The sequence below is a fragment of the Euprymna scolopes genome, chromosome 1 (assembly GCF_053919585.1).
Source record: "Euprymna scolopes isolate OS-2025 chromosome 1, ASM5391958v1, whole genome shotgun sequence".
Lineage (NCBI taxonomy): Eukaryota > Metazoa > Mollusca > Cephalopoda > Sepiida > Sepiolidae > Euprymna > Euprymna scolopes.
Window position 1 is genome coordinate 169,650,550 of NC_136482.1, and position 23,855 is coordinate 169,674,404.

The 23,855-nt window shown below is 35.3% G+C and overlaps 1 protein-coding gene and 1 long non-coding RNA gene across 2 annotated transcripts in view; one reads left to right on the forward strand and one right to left on the reverse strand.

Annotated features, from left to right (window-relative positions):
* The window catches only part of LOC145277104 (uncharacterized), a 35,067-nt gene that overhangs the window by 7,369 nt on the left and 3,843 nt on the right, over nucleotides 1–23,855 (forward strand). The gene's annotated exons all lie outside the window — the stretch shown is intronic.
* On the reverse strand, nucleotides 1,459–23,786 carry LOC145277084 (uncharacterized). The gene is made up of 2 exons (XM_080128752.1): nucleotides 23,660–23,786; nucleotides 1,459–8,257 (listed from the first exon to the last, which is right to left on the reverse strand). Exon 2 carries the CDS (start codon nucleotides 7,274–7,276, stop codon nucleotides 1,607–1,609), a length of 5,670 nt encoding a protein of 1,889 aa, XP_079984878.1. The 5' UTR covers nucleotides 7,277–8,257; nucleotides 23,660–23,786; the 3' UTR covers nucleotides 1,459–1,606.

Here is a 23,855-nt window from a genome sequence, read left to right on the forward strand (position 1 = left end):
AGCCAACTGATCAAATTAAATGAAATTTTTTTATGAGAATTTAATTCCATAACGGATACGTACAATATAATTTTTATAATTTTATTGCAATATTTTCATTTTTTTATGCCTTGATTAAATTAAACAAGTACCTTTTAAAAATTAAAATCCTTTTCACATTTTCTGTATTACTTCGAATATAGTGTTTGAAAATAAAATATTTTTTTATAGTTGTTTCTCAAAGTGAGGCTTTAGTCTTTATTTTTGCTTCAAGTTTTCAATTTTGCCGTAGTTAGTTTATTAAGTAATGTTTACAGATTTAAACTGTATTTCTCGAGTTTAGATGCTTAAGATAAAATAAAATATTTACTCAAAACGACTGTTCACGTAATAATATTTAAACATAAAAACATTTTTTAATGCCTACAGATTTATTTTCTCATATCAACTCAAGACTCTTTTTAGTGACTTTACCAATTTTTTGAGCTAACATATATCAGTGAAAAAAATTATTATATAGTTATGTGTCATGCGGAAATTAGTATAAATTCCAAAATTATGAAACATGATCAGTAGATGACGTGCTAGATGTATTTTCAATTGTAAAAAAAAAAAAAAAAAAAAAAAAAACAGCCAAATACGGTCCCAGATATCAGGATTCAAGATGATCATACAGATGGAAAATTTAAGATTAGTTAAGCTTATCGATTGCAGTTACCTCCCCTGGATCTTGCGGACTCTCCACTATTAAAACATACAATAAAACTCAATAAATTGCTAAACTCAAAAAATTTTATTTTTACTTGTAATTATTTTTCTACTGGATTATTTTTCATAATTTTTGGCATTTATACTAATTTCGGAATGACACATAAGTACATAATGTTTTCACCTGAAATGCCTTGGTTAAAAAAAAAAAAAAAAATCACCAATATAAACAAGCACACTTTTTTGTATTAATTTTACAAAGCGATATAAAAACAGATAGGTATTTCCCTCATTGTCTTTACCAAAAGGGAGATAACTACAAGCAGTAATATTTTAGTTTTTGTTCAGAGAATATATCTCCCCACCCCCTCCCCACCCCATCATAAAAAAAAAAAAAACGTAAGGCAGTGACCATATAAAGACTGGCAGAATTAGAATTACTGATGCTTATTTGTGATTGCACTTAATTCAGAAACAAAAATTTAGAAAAATTTTTATTATGTACGTGCTTCTCACGGTATGAAAATGTCATATTCCAAAAATCATATAAATTGATCAAGTAGTTTTTTTTTGTTTTTTTTAATTAAGAAATTAATAATTTTTGGCAGCCATAGCAGAGTCTGTAAATCTCAGGAGTCAAATCGAGTTGTTTACCTTAGAATTTTAAAAACATGGTCGCTGACGGCTCTATAGTCGGTCATAAAAGTTGATTTTCTTATGTAAAAAAAAAAAAAAAAAACCCAAAAAAACTACTCGATCAATTTACATGATTTTTGGAATGTGGCATCTTTGTTCCGGGACGAGTACATACATCATAAAGATTTTTCTGTATTTTTTTTTTTTTTGTAATTAAGTGTAATTCTAAATGAGCATCAAATTACTTGTTAAAGGATTTTTTTTTTAAAATCTTGTTGATAAATTATTTGTCATTGAAGCCACCGAGTAGAATAATATTTTTGGTTTGTTCAGAGCAACATTTAACGTGTCCTTTGAGAGCGCTTGACGTCCGAAATGCCCTTTTGCACTTGGTACAGTTATATGGACGTTCACCAGTGTGTATGCGCGTATGGACATTAAGGTTCGTTGCCTGTGTGAACGACCGGTCGCAGTATCGGCAACGGAAGGGTTTCTCCCCAGTATGGATGCGAACATGTGCAACCAGGTTGCAGTTGACGGCAAAAGTTTTCGGGCAATGCGGGCAACGAAAGGGCTTCTCGCCCGTATGTGTTCGTAGGTGCGTTTCAAGCTGCGAAGAACTGTAACAGACCTTGTTGCAAAAGCTGCACGGGAATTCGCTGTGTTGAGTCTTTAGATGCTCGTTATGGTCGTCCTCCGTTAGAAACATCTTCGTACAAATCCTGCATTTGTAAAGTTGCTGCTGTGGCTGCGGCAATGGTTCCAACTGCTGCTCCTGCTGAGCGTGAGCTTTCATATGGACAGTGAGGCTGTACATTTTAGTGAAGCGTTTTGGACACAGTTTGCACTGTATGAGTTGTGTCTTAGAGTCTTCTGCGTTGTGGTCTGAGGAGTTCTGCTGAAGGTACTGGTCCATCGTAGTAGTTTGTATTTTAAACACATTTTCCTGTTGCTGGTTGGTATATGTTGCCTGGTCCAATGATGATGATAACAGATCAAATTCCTGTGAAGAATCGGCATAGGATGTTGAGGGCATTATTTCTGAAGATAGTCTGTGAGACATCATGTGATCTGCATAGTCGCTGGCCGAAGTAAATATGTCTGAGCATTTTGAACAGTTGAATAAGAAAGAGGATCCTGGATTCACCAAGGTTTGATCAACCATTGTCTCTTGGTTAGAATATAAGTTGTTTCCCGACTGCAAGCCGATCTTACTTAGTGGCTCTGCAGAAGCATAAGTTTTAGAGTTTGTAGTGTTATATGCAATTGCAAACTCGGAGACAGCCTCAGAAGGAGTATAATTATCAAGATTCAGTGGAGACGTCTGAGAGCCATACAGAGAGGTTGCAGTGCTGGATACAGTAGATTGTTGAAACAAGTCGTTATCTGGATAGACAAATCTACCAGCTGGAAAATTATTGGTTAGTTTCTCAGCAATATCTGAAGTCTCTTTCTTGTCATAAATATTATCTGAGCTTGGATGACTTGTGTTGCTAAGGTGGGTGAATTCTTCTACTGAGTTTAAATTCTCATCGTTTAAGCTTATAGTTTGAGTGACTGTGCCTATGCTGGTATCAACACCAGAAATAACAATATCATCATCATCATTGTCATCTTTACCTTCATTGTTCTTGTTATCATCTGCTTGATGGCCAGGGTCCAAACTGTCATTTATCGGAGGTGAATTATTAGCATAAGAAATAGTTTCACGACTTTCCAGAATGTCTTCAGAATTGGTCTCCTTCATATGCGGATGCTCACTCTCGGAGACTTGTGCGTCTTCTTTATCCTTTGTAGGAAGCACTTCAAAAGTCGCAGACTCAGAAGGATTATCGTTACAGAACTTGTTTCGATATAAGCCTTGAATTGTCGGCAAGAGTTCCTTGTTGTTATTATCAAAAGGTTTATTTTCAACCATAAACTGAGAATCATTTTTAATTTCAGTTTGATTGTCTTCTGGAAGTTTCTTGGAGTTATCGATTTCTAACTGATGTAATTTTGATGACGATACACTCAAGGATTCCGACTTCTCCTCCTCGTTTCCGAGTAATTTCTCGTCTGTTAGAAAATTATCATTCTTTCTCAACTGGTTGGAAGAGTCCTGCTCAAGAGATGACGACTTTGAAACCAAGGTAGTATCCAACGCATAGCCTCCACTCAGAGTTTGAGTTGGGCTCTTGCTATTAGTAAGCTTTCGCTTCATTTGTCTTCCACCTTTGCGGCCCCTGAAGAACATGAGACCTTTATTCTTCCCCTTTAAGCCACGACAGCCCCGTAGGTGAGAGTTACGTGCCCCTGATGTCTTGAAAGCACTCGTACACATATTGCACAGATATGGTCGCTCATTCGTGTGGACCCTTACGTGAACATTGAGGTTGGTCGATTGTGTGAACGATTTATCGCAATGTTTACATTTATATGGCTTTTCACCAGTATGGGTTCGAGTGTGGGCTGTCAGATTTCCGTGCTGCGAGAACGACTTGGCGCATATTTTACACCGGAATGGCCTCTCTCCTGTATGCGTGCGTAGGTGCGTCTTCAGGCGGGTCCAGTTCTTGAACGGCTTCTTGCAGTATTTGCACCGTAGTGGCTGCGACCGATCGTGGGCCTTCATATGATGAACATAAAGGTGCGACATTGACGTAAACGTGCGCTCGCAGTATCTGCATTTATTCACGTTGATGTTTTTCTGTGAATGAGTTGTGCGCATATGCACGGCAAGGTTATATAATTTAGGGAACTGCTTACTGCATATTTTGCAACCGACAAGATCTTTCTGTTCAGCATCGTCAATGGTGACATCCTTTTCATCCACAACAGACGCATTGTTGCTTTCATCTACGCCCAACCTGCTAGAACAATGTTTTTCTTCTTTGTGACGATCGTAGTCAGAGTCTGTTGGAAAAATCTCGCTACAAAACACGCACTTCACTTGAACGGCAATGGATAACTCACAGTTGTCAAGATGATCCACAAAATCGTTGGCGTCAGAATAGGATTTACGACAGATTTTGCATGTTAAATCGTCCGTCTCATGTGCAGACTGTAAGTGCTGTGCAAAAAAGGTCTTTGAGACAAATTCTTCGGAGCATAAAGCGCATCTTGTTTTCTTTAAATCAAGTTTCTCATCTAATTTCTCAGACATACTACCATCTCTTTGTTCCTCAGCAGTTCCTCCAGTCACTGATTCAATCACAAACTCAGAAACGTTATCAGTAAAATCATTATCAGAATCATTTTCTGATTTTTCTATTTGTTGATTGTTTATTGGCACTGGTTTGATAGTCTCAGAATTATTGTCAAGTTGAGAGTTTTGGAAGAGACACGGAATGTTCTGTTGGTTAGAATTGTCGACAGATTTGGAGAATTTTAATGCATCTTCCAAGCCACTTCTAGTGGGTTGGTTAAAATTATGGGTTTGAATAGAAATATGAGATGAAGAATGTGGAGCTGATGAAGGCCGAACAACAGAATCTTTGATTACGTCACCACCTGGGTTGGAAAGCGAATTTGGCCGACGAGTTGTTTCTAGTTCATTTTGGATCCTTTCCGTACACAAAGTAGAAACTGACGTGACCGTAGAAGTAATGGCTTTCGCTGTAGAGTAAGTGGTGGTCATAATAGTAGCAGTAATAGCAGGAAACGATGATTGAGAGAATTCTTGTGGATCATTTCTTTGGTCTTGGAAGCAGGATCTTTTATGTGTGTTATATGTAATCATGTTCTTAAATATTTGGTGGCATTTCTTACATCGGTGTGGGTTACTAACAGCATGAGAACGGATGTGGATTATTAGATTCTTGGAGTTTGGAAATTCTTTCTTGCAATACAAACAGGAAAATACTTTATGGGTCGAATTGGTATCAACTATTTTTGGATCAGCCGTTTGCGTCGCTAAAGTCATCGTTGCTGTTGTGGTTGTTTTAACATAAGTAGAATTAAAATGAATTGGCTTTTGGCTAGTATGTACTCTCAGGTGAAGGTCAAGGTACGCCTGCTGATTAAAAGTTTTATCACAAAAGCGGCACCAAAACATCCGTGTCTGATTCTGCATTTTTTTCATAGACGCAGCATGCATCGTGAGATGTGCAGCAAACCGTGTTGATAAGATCATTTGGTCACAGAGCTCGCACAACTGCTGAGGCAGAACGTGACTCTTCATATGCAGGACAAGCTCTAATGGCGTCATGAAGTCCAATTCACAAAACTTACAGACAAGTAGTTCATCTTCTTGATGGAGAGGCATGTGTGATATAAATTCATCCATTCGGCTAAAGATCATACTGCACAGGCGGCATTTGAACACTCTTTCGAGTATCGAGGTCTCAAGAAAACTTGAGTATGCATTATCAGAGACTTTGGAAGGATTCAGTTCATGATAAGGTATATTCTTGGAAGAATGGGTGTTGATAATTTTGGGTGTATCGGAAATAGATTTGAGGCTACCATTGTCAGCATTACAGCTGGGTTTTATCTGCTTATCTGAAAAGTAACTTCTAGTGTTGCCCATAAGTTGGTTACTGGTCGAGACAGACGATGGAAGAGCAACAGGTGATTGAAGAGGACCTTTATCACTGCTGAAAGATACTGATTGCTTTGGAGAAACAAAAGTGGCATTAACAGTTGATACAAATGGTATATAAGTAGACGGTTCCCGACTTCCTTTAGAAAGCAGAGAAATATTAGATTGAATATTACCTGAAGTGTTTATATCTTTGCCAAGCTTTTCAGTTCTTGCCTGATGATCTAAGATGTTTGAGAGGGGTCTGCTCACCTGCGACAAAGCGGAAACCCTACTGTCTTGAGTAACAACAGCAGGACGAATGAGATCCAACTGATTTGTGTCCCTGTTTAATGTCGATACAGAGTTGAAGTCTATCGTGAGACTCTCTCTATCAGATCGTACATGAGGGGGCTGTGAAAAATCCGAGGACAGAGTAAAATTCTTGTTTTCAACAGAACTGAATGAAATCTTATTGACATTAGACAAGTTGTTCGGATCGACCTTGTTATGCACATTGGAAGAGTTAGCAAACCCGCTACTACTACTACTACTACTGCTGATTGTGTTGGATATATTCTCTTTCTTCCAAAGAAGGTGGGAACTGTCTGTCTTTTGGTTAATATTCAGATTAGTTTTGTTACTGCTTGGTTCTGAGTAACTACTCATAGAATTTGGCACCTCTTCCTGTTTGACCGCTGGACTTAACGTCTTGCTAATTGAAGACACGGCATTAGAAGGATTCCTTTGACCTTCAGCAGCTACTGTAGATGGGTTGCCAGTAACTTGGGCTTGGGTTCTGCTTACTAACCTGTAATTGACCATACTGGCTAGATTCATCCGCTTTTTATTATAATAAGCGGACAACTTTCTGCGATAGTTCTGCGAGTTACCGTTTCCACTGAGGGGCGTCTGGTGGCTGCTATTAATATCATTCAGTGCATGTGAAGAACTCTTTGAGGAAGGTGTTCCAGACACGGGTAAACAACTGATACGGTTCCTTTCTGCTCTCCCTCTTCCTCTACTGTACGCAGCCGACCGGGAAACGGCAGCAGAAAGGGTAACGTTGCGCCGGAAACCTGGTAGATGTTTGGTGACTGAGTCTGAAAACTTCCAGCAAGATTTTGCGTGACCATTGAGGGCTCCACTTGTCTTGAATGCTTTCTGGCATCGCTGGCACTTGTAGGGGCGCTCGCCGGTATGCACACGCATGTGGACGTTAAGATTCGTTGATTGCGTGAATGATTTTGCGCAGTATTTGCATGAATATGGCTTCTCTCCGGTATGGGTTCGGACATGCGCTGTCAGGTTACCTAACAACGCAAACGACTTCGGACACTGACCACATTGGTATGGCTTTTCACCTGTGTGTGTTCGTACATGAGTGGTCAAGTGACTCGAACAGTGAAAGCCTTTGTTGCAATGTGGACACCTGAACGTCCTTCGTTCCATGGTGAGTTGCTTAGCTACAAAAAGGACAAGGAGGATAAAAACTTTCTCAAGCAATTTAGCAAGGGAACAATCTAGATATGAGCAGTTGGTTGTTTAATGGCTTCATATTATCAGCATTTTGACAAAAAAAAAAACATACACTGACATTGGAAGCAATTTTAATAATTTTTTTTTCAATAAACTGCTAATCATTTTCAATAACGCTAAATGTTAATTTATTTATTTGCGTACTGTCATCCGCCATCTTCATAGTTGTTGTTTCAGCCAACTATTCTTCTGGCCTTCTTCAGGTGGTTAACTATGACGGGATAAGAATGCCGAGTCTCTTAATTGTATCCTCAGTAATTACTGCCTTCCATAGTCGTTGTTGTCTCACCAAGATTTGGCCAACTAATCCTGTAACCTACTCTGGGTAGGATTGAAACTGGTATCTTCAGACAATGCTCACTTGGAACCATAGAAATTCAACGTCTTTATCCACTACACCACGGGCCCCCAAAATGTTAAATTTCAATATTATCAGCATTTTGACAAAAACTCAGACATCGGTAGCAATTTTAATCATTTCATTTTTTGCAATAAACTGCTAATCATCTTCAATAATGCTAAATGTTAAGTTTGAATAATGCTGTAAGTTTTGATTTCAATAGTTACACATGTCCAGTTTTTGTGCCACAAATACAGGTTGAGATTTACTAATGCCACATGTTAAATTTCCTTTGGTGCCACATGTTTGTCTTACAATTATTTTATTTTTCATGGTTGATTAATAAGGCAAAATAAATTTTATTATTTTCTTCCAACAAAGCCTTACATACTCCAGATTTCAGTCAGTTCTTAGATAATTTCAGGATCCACAGTCGCAGCTGATGTGCATGATGAGATTAAAATCGAAGTAGCAATTTCAGGTTGCAGGAGCCATTTTGAATTTCTATTGGCAGCAGTGTCGGCAGCAAAATTTGCATTCAGATTTCCCAAATTCTAAAAGATAAAAAAATACATATTAGAAGAGAAAAACTGATTAAAAACAATTAATATATTTTTAAATACATTTTTAGATGCATCGGTCTGCTTGTCTGTTACGCTTAAGTCTGAAATAGCATTTTAATAGTTAAATACACAAATTGAAGGAATACATCGTAAGAATATCTGTCCTTATAATTGTAATAGAATTCAATGTCTTTGCTCATGTTCTTACAAACTAATTCTTAAAATTACAAAAGTTCATAGCACCAGTTCTGAAACAACACATTCTTTCATAGCCTAGTTTGTTTGCTTTCTTATTTTAATCAATCATAGTTAAGGATAACCCAAAGGCTCCTTTTTTATTAGTTACTACACTGAGATGAGCTGACCCTTTCCTTAGATCACTCTACATACATTTGATCCTCATGTTATAATACTGAGTGCTTAGCACGAAGGCATCAAGTACCAATTTTTTAGTCTTTAGTATGGCTTGACTGAGGATTGAACCCTGATCTCTCAGTCCATTAATAAACACTATAACTATTATGCCTAGTAGTTAATATAAAATCTCCAATCAATATACACACACATGCACACACACAACAGGGTGTCCCAAAGGAAGCTGATGGATAACACCACTGAGGAGTGGATATTTATCATAGAGTGGTACTTTTGGTTGACTTCAAATTTCAAATCCGTCAGCTTCTTTTGGGACACCCTATATATATATATATATATATATATATACAGGGTGTCCCAGAAGTTGCACATCATCTAGGTCTTCATAAAAATATAAATAATATCCACATTCTTAATTTATTTATTGTGGAATAATGAATTCTAATTAAAATAATATCTATGTTCTTGTTCATTAGCTTAACAGATGGACAATTCTAGTACACAACAGATTTGAAATGTTCACAAAGAAAAGAAGTTAAGGGGGACAGATCTGGTGATCAGGGTAATCACATCATGGAAAGCAGTGGTGTATGATATGTAACTTCTGGAACACGCTGTGTGTGTATATGTATATATATATACATATAAACATGATGTCAGTAATCTATATAAATAAAACAGTAGATATATGTATGCGCGTGCCTGTATGGAAATATTTAACCAATAAACTCTTAAACTACTGGTGACATAACACTGAAATTAACAGGATATTAATAACAATCATACCACCAAGGAAATTTTATAACGAGTAAATCTTTGTCTGGATGGATGAATAACATATACAGAAATATGTCAGCAGGTTGACATGCAAAATGTTCATTTCATCTTGCTGGCAGCTTTCTATTACCTTTGCACATTCATTCATAGCTTGAAGTGGTTAAATTTAAAATCTTTCTTATATATCTGTTGATTGCTCAAACAGTAGGAAACATGGCTGGAGCGATAAATGTTTTGGTTTCGATTCTAACTGATGACAACAAAGTCATTCTTTCTTCAACTTTTGAAATCAGTACTATATATTAGGTACAACATAATATTCAATAGAGAATTGGATCTGTAAAAATAAATTCGAAATGTGCATGAATTAAAAGTATATTTTACAACCGGGCAAGGCCAGATGTCCCCTGCTAGTGGATACTAAAATGATGTAGAGGTTTAACATCTGCTTTAAAGTATATACATTTTTAAATTGATTCCCAAACACTGGGAAAAGTAGTCAATTTGTCCTTGAATAGCCAATATTTTTTTCAATTGTACGTTAATAAGGAAACTGTTTAGAATCAACAAATAAGTTTTCATAAATTTTAGATATTATTCATCCAAGGCAATGCCAATCAAGAAAATACAAACTTTGTAGGTGTTTGTTTTGTAGCTTTTATTCTTTAGCTGGACATACATGAAAACAACTGCTCTTTACACAATAGATTATTTTTCTATAATACTGTCAACATGACAATGCTGAGTAAATACGTTTATAATAATTGTTTTCACTGGATTTAACAACAAAAACATTTTCATTTTTATGTGAGAAAATGATAGGATTTTCATCCAAAATTGTTTCTTTCCTAAAAAAACAAACAAAAAAAAACACACCCAGGCAATGCCAGATAGTTTGTAGTAAAAAATATCTTAATTTTACAAGTCTATTTTATAATAGTAATAATAAAAACCAGAATGACACATAAACTTGTCAAGGCTGAAGCAATCAAATTAAAAAAATAAATAAATAAATAAAATATAAGTTAACAATTAAAAATTAAGTAAACATCTATTATAATAACATTGTATTTAATTAACTAATTAAAATGTAGAAAGAAAACAAATTATCTACAATTACTTAACCTACAAAAGAATTAAAGTAAAAAACTATTTCTTTATGATCACAACCAATGGCCAGCTACTAGAAATGGAAAGAGGATGAAAGATGCCATACGTATGACCGAATTTAGTTTTTCAATTGTAGAACAAAAGACATTTTTTTTTAATAGCAGAATTTATTTTTTCATAAATTTTTTCATCAAGATTTATAAATTATTTTATTCTTCCAAAATATTCTTTTTGTTTTATTTAAACTCAATGTTATTAAGCCTAGAGCTGAATATTCGTATTGAATTTCTAGAGTGAAAATATTACAGAAATAAACTGACGCCACAAAGACTAAATTGCTTTCCTTTAATAATTACAAGGATTCTTTCTCATCCACTGATTGCCATGGTTAATGATACACTATCTGAAAGTTTTTTGTTCAAACTTCTCAGCTTAACGTTCACAGGGAACATGAATTGGAACAAGCACATTGAAGGCATTGTCAAGGCTGCTGCAAAGAAAGTGGGCTCTCTCTACTGTGCTAGAAAGTTACTTACGCCTAAAAGTATCCTGTATCTCTGTAATGCCCACGCACAGAGTATTGTTGCCATATTTGGGTTGGTGCATCTGATAATAGCTTCTCACTCCTAAACAGGGTTCAAAAAAAGAGTTGCCAACCTAACAGGTCTCTGCACTGTCAACTAAATTCCAACCTCTGTCCCATCGATGAAATGTTGCATCTCTGTACCTATTTTACAAGTATTTTAATGGATAGTGCTCCAATGAACTCCAAGCACTTGTATTCTCTCTACGTAAATACCCCCGACTTACCTGACAAGCAGCAAAATCCCACCCCTATACTATAGAGATCTCTAGATGCCGAAAAACCTTCTATTAAAATAATTTCTTCCCTCAAATTGTTAGACTTTGACATTCTTTCCCAGGTCCCTGCTCCCATGACCGTACTGACATGCAGAAGTTCAAATGTAATGTGAACAGAAATCTTTCTGATTAACTTTCCACATAATATCCCCACAAATTTTATCCCAACTAGTAGCCCCTTAACTTTCCACATAATATCCCCACAAATTTTATTCTAACCAGTAGCCCCTTGACTTTCCACAATTTAACTTAACTTTTCACATAATATCCCCACAAATTTTATCCCAACTAGTAGCCCCTTGACTTTCCACATAATTTAACTTTCCACATAATATCCCCACAAATTTTATCCCAACTAGTAGCCCCTTAACTTTCCACATAATTTAACTTAACTTTCCACATAATATGCCTACAAATTTTATCCCAACTAGTAGCCCCTTAACTTTCCACATAATATCCCTACAAATTTTATTCTAACCAGTAGCCCCTTGACTTTCTACAATTTAACTTAACTTTTCATATAATATCCCCACAAATTTTATCCCAACTAGTAGCCCCTTGACTTTCCACATAATTTAACTTAACTTTTCACATAATATCCCCACAAATTTTATCCCAACTAGTAGCCCCTTGACTTTCCACATAATTTAACTTAACTTTCCACATAATATCACTACAAATTTTATTCTAACCAGTAGCCCCTTGACTTTCCACATAATTTAACTTAACTTTCCACATAATATCCCTACAAATTTTATCCCAACTAGTAGCCCCTTAACTTTCCACATAATTTAACTTAACTTTCCACATAATATGCCTACAAATTTTGTCCCAACTAGTAGCCCCTTGTTTGGGGTTAAAAAAAAAAAGTCTATTTCGGCTGATCTGTATTCGACTAAAAATGTAACTGTGAGAAGATGGATTTCAACATCGGATCTTTCTTATGGGGGGGGGGGACAAAGAGACTGATTTTAATTTTTTCCTATGCATTTGAACTTTAAACTTTATTCATGAATTCTGCAGGACTTCTATTTTAAAGATTAATCTTAATTTTATAATGTTTTATTTTATATTTGCACCTGCTTTTGCATGGGACAAGGAGCCAGTTCTGAGCATGCTCATATTTTTAATTAAAACCGTCTTTAACACACAAGCTTCTTTCTTAGAAGTGCACGCCTGTGGAACTCTCTTTCGTTTGCCTGTTTTCCACCTGACTACAACTTGGATGTCTTCAAGTCCAACATAAACAAATTCCTGATAAAATTGCCCCCTTAAGTAAGACACTTTATCAAATCTCCATTAGTAACGATGATTACGATATTATCCCATTGACTACTGTACACGCAATAACCCTTATCCCCAAGTGGCTTCTGGGCCTTGATAAGTGGTGATTCCCATATAAAAAAAAACAACACAACACACATATAGAAAATGATGTAAGATTTACATCGACGTTTGAATTCAGATCATCTCTTAAATTGTTACTATATACTCACTCTTAACTCTATAGTAACCTGTACTATATATCTCAGTCTGTCTGTCCGTTCCACTTTTTTTTCAGAAACTACTGGGACAATCTGGCAAAAATTTTATATGAAGCTTTGTTATGATAAGGTATAGCAAACTAATTATGGTATCCATTCGATGCACATTTAGGGATTAATAGAAATTAGTATTTAATGGAACAATGAGCACAAATTTAATCATATTTAACAATCAATTTGGCATAAAGCACTCATCCTTAGTCAATGGACTATAATTTTTGCCTGTTTCAATGGGTTAAAAAATCTATAGGTACCTCCAATGTGTGCCATAGTTTTAACCCTTGCTGTATGTAACACAATGTAATTGTAATTTATTTTAATGTTATTATCCCAACTTTTTTACCATTTAAAAGAAACTTCAAATAAACTGCTAATTTAAAAAAAAATCTTTTTTACAGTTAATAAAAATAATTAAAATGCAAGACAAAAATTGTGTTTACATTATCGACGATTTAAAACAACGTTCTTATGTTATGTTATGTTGACGTTTTTGAAGCAGAAGACACACCCAGGTTTTAAAAATCTAACAAAAATCAAATAATCGTCATATTTTCTTGACGTTTTCGATATTTATTCATTATGAAATAAACTTACATAATAAAAGTAGGTTTTGTAAAATATATTAGAGGAAATATGTTTTTACGTGTTCTACCCCCCCCCCATATTTCATGTTATGAAAACTAAACAAAATAAATGTAGATCAATAAAAATTCCAACTGTTTTTAAAGCTGAAAAGATCAAATAATTAAATAGTTATTTTTATATATTTATAAAATCCTGTTATTTATTTCACTAACCTTAAAATTGTAAATAAAATTGGACATAAAATCAATATTATTATGTTAAAAAAAAAAAACTTTTTCTTGATAATTTTTTTTTCTTGGTAATATAATTATTTGAATTACAACAAAAAAACATAATTCTAAAAAATAATTATTTTTTAAAAGTTTTAAATGATATTAAATTCAAACATTTCATGATATGAAGTTTAAACAAAGATTTTTTATAACAGGTTTCCAATATTAAAAACATATATTCATATAACAGAATATATGACTCTTGATATAATAAAAATTACAAATACAAAATCGACCTAAAAAAATTTGTTTTGATTTAATTATTTAAAATGATAGAGGGTGAGCCTTATTTTCTGGTGCTTTTTTACCAAAATAGTATGGAGGTCTGTACGCAACACTATCTTTAGATACATAAGTGTCAACAGAAGACGTTAAAATTAATTTTATTAACTCTCGTCTATGTAGTTCGTTAAAAAATATCTATTTGTTATACAATGTAAATAATGAAAATCCGATCGCAAAAAAAAACATTACTTCCATTAACACTTATAGCTCCAATGCTCATCCATAGAAATTGACTCAGAAAATAGTAAACACACGAAATGATGACGTTGCTATTATTGTGTAGAACGCTGACGTTTTGCACACAGCTTTCATGGTGCCTAAAAGTCTAGTTCTTTAAATATATTCCTTCCAATGATTCACAGCTTTTCATCTACTATATTTTTAATTATTATTGTAAAGAAATTTTTGGAACTGTTCATTATAATGACTGCTCAACATACATAAACCACCTGATGTATTTTTGCTTTTTTATATGACAAGGATGCATTCACAAATTAACTATAAAACTTAACTTTGGCCTTTCAATTTTACTTTAAGCCAGAAATTTATTTATTTGTTTTTCAGGGTCCGTATAGATTTTTAATGTCCATTTTCAAGGCCTTTTCAAGGCTTTTCAAAGTTTTTCAAGGCTTTCTCCAGACAAAATTCAAGGTTTGTTTTACACTCCACAGCGATTCAAAAAGTTTAGGTCGTCATTGAAGAGTCCAAACTGTGCATAGAAAGTTTATTTTTTTAAGAGGGGGGGGGGGTCATTTTTATTTATGGTAGACACCACTACTCCTCCCCTCTTGTGTTTCCCACAAAAAATTGACAGCAAAAATAGAGGGAGATTTGAAATGGAACATAACTCTTGTATACTATAATACTACTATGCAATTTCAGAACACTGTATTTTGGATTTTATTTTCAATATTTAAAAAGTATTTTAATGGTATTTTTATTAATACTTAAAAACAAACTTCTTTTTCTTTTTACAAGGAAGTCACCACTTATCAAGGCCCGGAAGCCACTCAGGGATAAGAGTTATTGCGTGTACAGTAATCAATGGGATAGTATCGTAGTAATCGTTAGTATTGGAGATTTGATAAAGTGTCTTACTTAAGGGGGCGGTTTATCAGGAATTTGTTTATGTTGGACTTGAAGACATCCAGGTTGTAGTCAGGTGGGAAAAAGGCAAACGGAAGAGAGTTCCACAGGCGTGCACTTCTAAGAAAGAGGCTTTGTTCATGGAATCTACATTTTGGTTTTGGCACAAATAAAGTGTGGGGAAAATTACTGACAGTGGTTTCAGCTAGACGGGTGTTTATCATGAAAGATTGGTGAGGGGGGGAACCAGAGATCGGAGCTCAGACGAGCACTTGCCATGGAAGTAACAATAAAACAAAGACAGGCTCACAACGTCTCTTCTATAAGGCAGGATAGGCTGTTTTTAGCAGCTCCAGCCCAGATGTAGCAGCAGTACTCCATCCTTGGACGTACTTGGCCTTCATACAGATAGAGAATTGCATCAGCAGTGAGATATCTTCTGGAGCGGTAGAAGGATTTTACTATTTTTCCTGTGACCTTGGCAACTGACTTGATGTACGTGTTCCATTTCAGGTCAGGAGTAAAGGTCAAGCCCAGAAGCTTATCAAAACATGGAGCTTCCCCTAGACGAGAGCCATCTATTTCAATTGATGCCAGATGGGGATCAGAGCGTTGATGATGTAAAGATAGGAGCTTGGTTTTAGATGCATTAAAAGTAACCAGCCACCTCTTCCCCCATTGTACCACATGCTCAAGCTCAGAGGAGAGAGAATTAGAGAGAACTTTGTCATTTACAGATTTAGATGTGTTGCCATAGATGGTCGTATCATCAGCATAGATGTCAACGAATGATTTAAGTATGTTTTGGGAGATCATTGATGTAGATCAGGAAGAGAGGCCCAGGATGGATCCCCGAGGGCCCAACTATACTGTGGGCCTCTGATTTCTGCCCATCAACCACTACTCTTATGAGCCTATCAGAGAGAAATGATTTAATGATTGAGAAAACATTTCCAGTTATACCGTAGCTGGAAATCTTGTGAAGTAGGCCCTTATGGCCTGGTGTGGCAGCAGGACTTTGTGCCAATCCCCAAGTCCAAAGAGACCCAGGCTTGGCTTCAGGAGTGCTATAACTTTATACCCTTCTCTTACTGGCCCCCTTCCTCCCTCGACCTGAACTTGCTAAATTACTTCATTTGGTCATAAATCAAGAACATCACCAACATGACCTCCCACAACAGCAAAGACAGCCTGATTGCCACTATTCACTGAGTATTCTCCAAGCTCCCGTCAGCACTTGTGGAAAAGGCATACTCCCAGTTCCAGACTCATATTGAGGTGGTGTTTGAGGCTGAAGGTGGCTACATCGAATAGATGTCAGCTCTACTACATAATCAAGTAACCTGAATTGATTTTTTTCAATAAAAGTTTTGAAATAAAGCTGTAGTGTTGTTTTCTTTAGGGGTGACAAATTTATCGTTCTACCCCGTAATTTTTTTATTGTTTGTGTTTTGCAAAGATATGTGTGCACATTAAAAGTTTTTAGATAAAATGGAAACACAATCTGGCCTTCAGATACCTCATCCTATGGAAAAGAAGGTTCAAAATTCAAGCAATGAATAGCATAAAAAAAAAAATTTTTATTTAAATTTAGTAAGAATGTATGCAGAAAAAAAAAAAACAATGGTGAAAGAGGAGAACAATAGCAAATAATTGAAGACAATAATATCCAATATTTCTTTTAAATGTATCTATTTATCTACTAGCAGGGAGACCTGATGTTGCCCGGGATTGAATGATGATCAATGAATGTTTCACACTCCTATATTTTTATTGTCATTGAAACTGGTGTAATCAACCAATTTTCAATCACATTGATTGTCTGCTCTAGGCAGTGCACCAGGAGGAAGCCTCACATATCTCCCCACAGTGACTTGGTCCACAATACATTGTTGTCTACATTGCACTGTTGAGAACCTACTATTCATTTTATAAAAATATTTTTATATATAACGGTTCGAATTAAATTTGAATATGCAAAAGTCAAGTATCATAGTTTAATTGTGCTTCATTTCGAACACCCCCATGTTATATCAAAGACCCTACTGTTGATTTTATATGCCTTGCCTTTCTGTTTATGCTGTGATAAAAGCTTGAATGTAAGTTTATAATGAAGAAGTCAATTGTGCTTTAAACAGAACATGGTTCAATTGTGCTTTAAACAGAAACATTCATTTCAAACACACCCCTGTCATATCAAAGAACCTACTACTGATTTTATATACTGGACCTTTCTGCTTGTGTGATAATAAGACTTTTCAAATGCACTTGTGATGTTAGACTGTGTTAGATGTTAATTTTAGTCAAAATCGTCTGTTGCTTCTTCCATTGGATTTTTTCGAGCATTGATACTTATCAAAGGCATTCCAATACAAAATTTATCTAAGAACACTGCCAGTCACATAAAGTACATTTGTATGACATTTCATAAAAATCGGCTTAGTCATTTTGGAGTCCATAGGAAACGAACTCACACACACACACACACACACATAAAGTTCATTTTATGTAATAGTAAAGATAGAGATTATATAAAGGGTAGTTGTTTGTGTGTAGGTGTGTGTATATCTACCTAAAACTAAAAAAATACAAAACCAACACCCACAAAGTAGGTGTTTTCTTGCTCAGTCTTTCTCTGGATGAATAATATCCAAAATTTCTAAAAAAAAACTATTCATTCTTTGAACTTAAACTAGTGCAGATTTCATTAGAAATTGATTTTCCAGTCAGTTCATCTAATTAAAGGGAAGTAACTCTGATTTTTTTAAATCAAGGAATTAATTCCCTTATGCTGACTCAATCCTCAAGAAATCTATAAAAGGGAGTGTTTTCTGTATGCATATGTGTGAGAGAGAGGAATGGGCTGGGCGAAGGAGAAAGAGGAGGTAAAGCGGAAAAAGAGTAAAACGGATAGAGAGAGGTAATGAGATAGAAGTTTTTTTACACCAGATAACCCTGCTAGTCTTTCAATAAGACCTTCACTTACTGTCAATAATAATTATTTTGAAATTTGGATGGAAAGATAATTTTTTTCATGCATTAAGATAATAGTCCAATAGTCCGGAAACTGATAAGTTCATCATCACAATAAAAGTTGGGTTTTTTTGGGGTTTTTTTTTTTACATAGGCCAATATAGTAATCGTTAGTAATGGAAATTTGGTAAATTTGTTAACTTAAGTGGAACGGCTCATCAAGAACTTGTTTACGTTGGACTTGAAGGCAACCATATTGCAGTCAGCTGGAAAGCAGGAAAACGGAAAACAATTCCACAGGCATGCAGTTCTGAGAAAGAAGCTTTGTTCATGGAATCTACGTTTAGGTAGATTGTTGTTTTGTTAGTGTGTGTGTGTGTGTGTGTGTGTGTGAGGATTTTAGACACCATAGAGTTGATAGTAATGCAAGATCTTTTAATCATTTTCAAACAAATGAGTCAAAAAAAAAAAAATTACTTCTATAGAATTCTTTTTCTTTTAGGGTGCTTCTCCTATTACAGAAAGGAAAGTCACACAAGATACAAATTTTACATCATCAGATTCAGTGCGGATTTGGACATATTATAGCATGAAAATACTAGGTACTTATGCTGAATAGGAGCCATATTATTGGCACATCCTGGGTAGTTACATAAGCTGCCGGAAAGCAGTGAAATGCTTAGCCAATGAAATTGCAGCAGCAGACATTTGGCAAACGGTATCTTTTGTTTATTAAATTGTTAAGTGAAAGCACAGAACAGTTAAAAAGCTCCCTCCTCCCCATGTTAAGAATGACTTTCTAATATAACCTTATTATTTCAGCATGATGTGTAAACAACATGAATACCTTTTTTCAGTGAAGTTACCATAGAATGAATGTTTTATAAACTATAATTAAGTTTTTTTTTTTCCTAATTTTTAACTGTTTGCTAGCATTGGCTACGTTTTCAGTAAAAAAAAAAAAAAAAACCCAAAAAACCCAAATTCCTCGTTAGGCACTTTTTGGTGATTTACATATCCTGCCTGGTATATGCCAATGATGATGTAGCTCCTATTCTGTATAAGTACCAAATACTGTAATATTCATACACTTGGAATCCTTTGAGACCAGATTAATGTCAGAAATTTTTTTTTAGAAAAATACCCCCCCCCCAAAAAAAAGCCCCCCAAAACTACATTCTTCTATTTATTCTAAGCATTCTAAAACATTTAAAAACAATTTTTTTATTTAAGTGAAATTTACTTGTATTGATCAGACTATTGTTCTTATCTTGTGTTAGTTGTGAAACATTTTAGTTGGATTTGCCTCCGGCCGTCATCAGGCATATAACTGGCTCTGTAGATATTTTCATATTCTTTGAGTTAGTCTCTATTTCATGGTTATTGTTTCATATTTGTTACAAGCTGATCACAAATGGAAAGAAAAAGGAATACACTTTCCTTTGTGGAACGAAGTCAAAATAATTGACACCGATGCAAGATGGAGGGTCAGGTGACTCAAGGAGGCAGTACATATGCTAAAAAAGAAAAATTACAAAGCAGACCAAGCCTAGAGATTAGTAGCATTTGGGAGCTTCAAATTGTAGAAAAAATAAACATTGTGCAGCCTTAAAAATTCAATGATGGAAGGGAGATAATCCACTGTCAATCTTTATTAGAGTTGCTTTCCCTTTGTCAACCAATTTTTTTACAAATACGAAACAATAACCATAAAGTACAGACTAACTCAAAGAATACGAAAATATCAACAGAATCAGTAACTTTTCTCTTTTCTTTTCCAAACAACAACCAACATTCCTGAGGACAGTCGAAGGCCAATCTGACCAAGAAGTTGCACAAATAACACTCAAGGTGAGAACAATAGTCAGATCAATATAAGTAATATAAAAATATTATTTTTAATCCTTTTCATAGATTTTAATATTTAATCCTGATAAATATTTGCATCTCTTTTATTATGAATAAAGGAGGTAGGAAGACCTTTTACTCACTATTTCATATTTACTCTTCCTCTCCTCGTGTATGATTCATCTGAATGAAGTGAAAACATTATTTTCTGATGATTCTTAGAATTTGCATTTTATTACATTCTTTTTTTTTTTATTTCAAAAATCATATACACTGGTGAAATGAAATTGAACTCTCCTCAAACGGGCCTCTGTTAATTGATTAGGAAAGAAATATCTAAATTGTCTTCATCTCCTTTAACCTTTTGCCAAGAACTTTGCAGCTAATTCTACCCTATGCGACAATGACCATCAACTCCCTGTATTTCCTCCTATAATGGACAACACGCTATGCAACATACAAATATCTGTGCGTGAGGTTGCCAAGCTAATCAAGAACCTTGATTCCAGTAAAACAACTGGCCCTGATGAAATTCCAGTTATAGTGCTGAAAAAGCTCCAACCAGAACTTGCCCCCATACTTAAAAAACTGTTTAAGCGTTGCCTTGGAAAACATCATCAGTATGCCCTGTATTTAAGAATTCAGGTGAAAAGTCATCACCCTCTCAGTACAGACCAATAAGTCTCCTGTGTGTCATAAGTTGTTGGAATCCATATTAAATAAAGAAGTAGTCAACCACCTCAACAGAAACAACCTTCTTAGTGACATGCAATATGGTTTCCGCTCTGCAAGATATACAGCAGATGTGCTACAGTTATATCACATAGGATTAGTGAATCTCTTGATAAAGGTTTCCTTTCCAGGGCAATTGCTCTTGACATATCGAAGGTCTTCGATAAGGTATGGCATAAGGGCCTACTTCACAAGATTTCCAGCTACGGTATTACTGGAAATGTTTTCTCAATCATTAAATCATTTCTCTCCGATAGGTTCATAAGGGTAGTGGTTGATGGGCAGAAATCAGAGGCCCACAGTATTAATGCTGGAGTCCCCCAGGGGTCCATCCTGAGCCCAACTCTCTTCCTGATCTACATCAATGATCTCCCAAAACACATACTTAAATCATTCGTTGACATCTATGCTGATGACACGACCAGACCATCTATGGCAACACATCAAAGGCCGTAAATGACAAAGTTCTCTCTAATTCTCTCTCCTCTGATCTTGAGCATGTGGTACAATGGGGGAAGAGGTGGCTGGTTACTTTTAATGAATCCAAAACCAAGCTTTTATCTTTACATCATCAATGCTCTAATCCCCATCTGGTATCAATTGAAATGGATGACTCTCGTCTTGGAGAGGCTCCATGTTTTGACAAGCTTCTGGGTTTGACCTTTACTCCTGATCTGAAATGGAACACATACATCAAATCTGTTGCCAGGGACGCTGGGAAAATGGTGGAATTCTTCTACCGCTCCAGAAGATATCTCACTACTGATGCAATTCTCCATCTGTATAAAAGCCAAGTACGTCCAAGGATGGAATACTGCTGCTACATCTGGGCAGGAGCTGCTAAAAACAGCCTATCCTGCCTTGACAGAGTACAAAATAGACTTTGTGGTTTAGTGGGGGATGCCCTTTTCTCTTCCCTGCAACCTCTCTCCCACAGAAGAGACGTTGCGAGCCTGTCTTTGTTTTATCGCTATTTCCATGGCAGGTGCTCGTCTGAGCTGCAATCCCTCGTCCCCCCCTCGCCAATCTTTAACGAGAAACACCCGTCTGGCTGAAACTACTGTCAATAATTTTCCCCACTCTTTATCTGTGCCTAAATCCAAACGTAGATTCCATGAGCAAAGCTTCTTTCTTATAACTGCACGCCAGTGGTACTCTCTGCCGCTTGCCTGTTTCCCACCTGACTACAACTTGGACGTCTTCAAGTCCAACATAAACAAACTCCTGACAAACCGCCCCCTTAAGTAAGACACTGTATCAAAACCCCCAATACTAATGATTACTACAATACTATCTCATTGATTACTGTACACGCAATAACCCTTATCCCTGAGTGGCCTTCGGGCCTTGATAAGTGGTGACCGCCATGTAAAAAAAAAAAAAAAAAAAAAGGACAGAATTAATTCCAATGTCAGCTTTTAATGCAAGAGAAATCAGGCTCCCCAGAAAGGGTCGTCCTTCATTGAGAACAAAAATACAAATTACCTCAATGTAGGAAGACTTCTCTTACACTGACCGGAGACAGAATAAACGCATCCCCAATATCAGTTTCTAATATAGTGGAAGATTGAGCTCCCCCTCCCCATAAAGAGCCACTCTTTATTGCTTGGAACACAAAATATAAATTGACTAAGTCTATGATGCGTGTCGTCCTCTGACTGAGAGCAGAACAGATTTGTTTATATACTCCTACATTCAGCACAAGGTCAGTTTATAGTGGCACTTCAGATCCCTGTTGTATAAAAAAAAACACACAAAAAAACTAAAAACAAAAAGGCACTACTAAGAAATATAGTGGTCTATATTGCATATAGTTGCAAAACACATACGCCTTCTGTTTTCTTTGTTGTTGTTTTTTAAGCACGAAACCTATGATGGTACAGAAATACAGAATAGTTAACCAATAGTTAACCAGCAGTGCATCTGCATCACCTTGTGTTATGAACGGGTTTCAAACGTTATCATTTAGAACCCCATTTTCAACATAAGAGAGTGGGGCTTTGTTAGCTATTTTGTTCTTCCGCAAAAAAAAAAAAAAAAAATTATGAAATTATTTTTTCGATTTTTCAGAGGTGGGTGAGGTGGGGAAGCAGTGAAAGAAAATAAAAACGTAAAATGACTTCAACGCCTTATTCGAATGTTCGCAAAACAAGTTGTTTTGCGTTTTAATTGTTTTTTGTTTTTTTTAAGTAATTAATTTCATCCCCTTTTAATTAATTTCTCGAAAAAAAAAATCTTTTTGCTGTTAGATATATTACAAAATACAGCGCTATTTCAAATTTAACTTGCAAATGAGATTTAAAAAAAAAAAAACAACAATAAAACCATGCTAGTCAAAATTCTGCAGAAGAAATATTTTTACAAGCTTAAAATAAATTGAAATCGCACACATAAAGGTGGGTGGGGGTGAATTTATAAAAGCCCCCCCCCCCCCAAAAAAAACCCCTTGAATTATTATCAGCATATTTATTGAAATATTAAGTGACAATAAATAAATACCAAACTTGTTTTTAAGGGCCTGAGGCATATTCACTGCCATTATGTTTTTTGTTAGATCGTTTCAAAGAAGAAGAAGAAAAAAAAATCATTTTCGGGATCCTCTGGATCTCTATTACACGTCATTAAAGTTATAGGGATATAAAATATTTTTATATATCATTTTTTACTAAAACATCTACTATATGCATTCAATAAATATAAATAATTGTGAGAAAAAAAAATCAGAAATATACATATGTATCTATTATCGCGTGGTTTAAAATGGTATAACGATCGACTACTTAAGAGTACTTACTTGACTACACGACCAAACAAACAGTTTAAATATTGTTTTAATAAACTCATACGTGAAACGTACCAACTAGATAAGTATGGACGAATCTAGGGACAATATTAAAACATAAACCTGCTTTTTTGCAAGCCTTAAATAGAACAAAGTTTTGTACCTGCGATTTTGGGCTCATCAACAACCCGGCATTGAATAAGCTATGTAAACAGTAAACACACATTTCGATGTTAAATACTTTCAAAACAGGTAATTATTAAAGAGCGTTCTGCGCATGTGCAAAGTCGGTGTAAACCCTAAATAGTTGCATATAAAAATTTAGAACGAATCTTTAAGAAATTTATATTTTAGCCTAG

What these genes read in the sequence shown, in the direction of transcription:
- LOC145277084 (XM_080128752.1), bottom strand. Translation starts at nt 7,276, where the DNA reads ATGGAACGAAGGACGTTCAGGTGTCCACATTGCAACAAAGGCTTTCAC.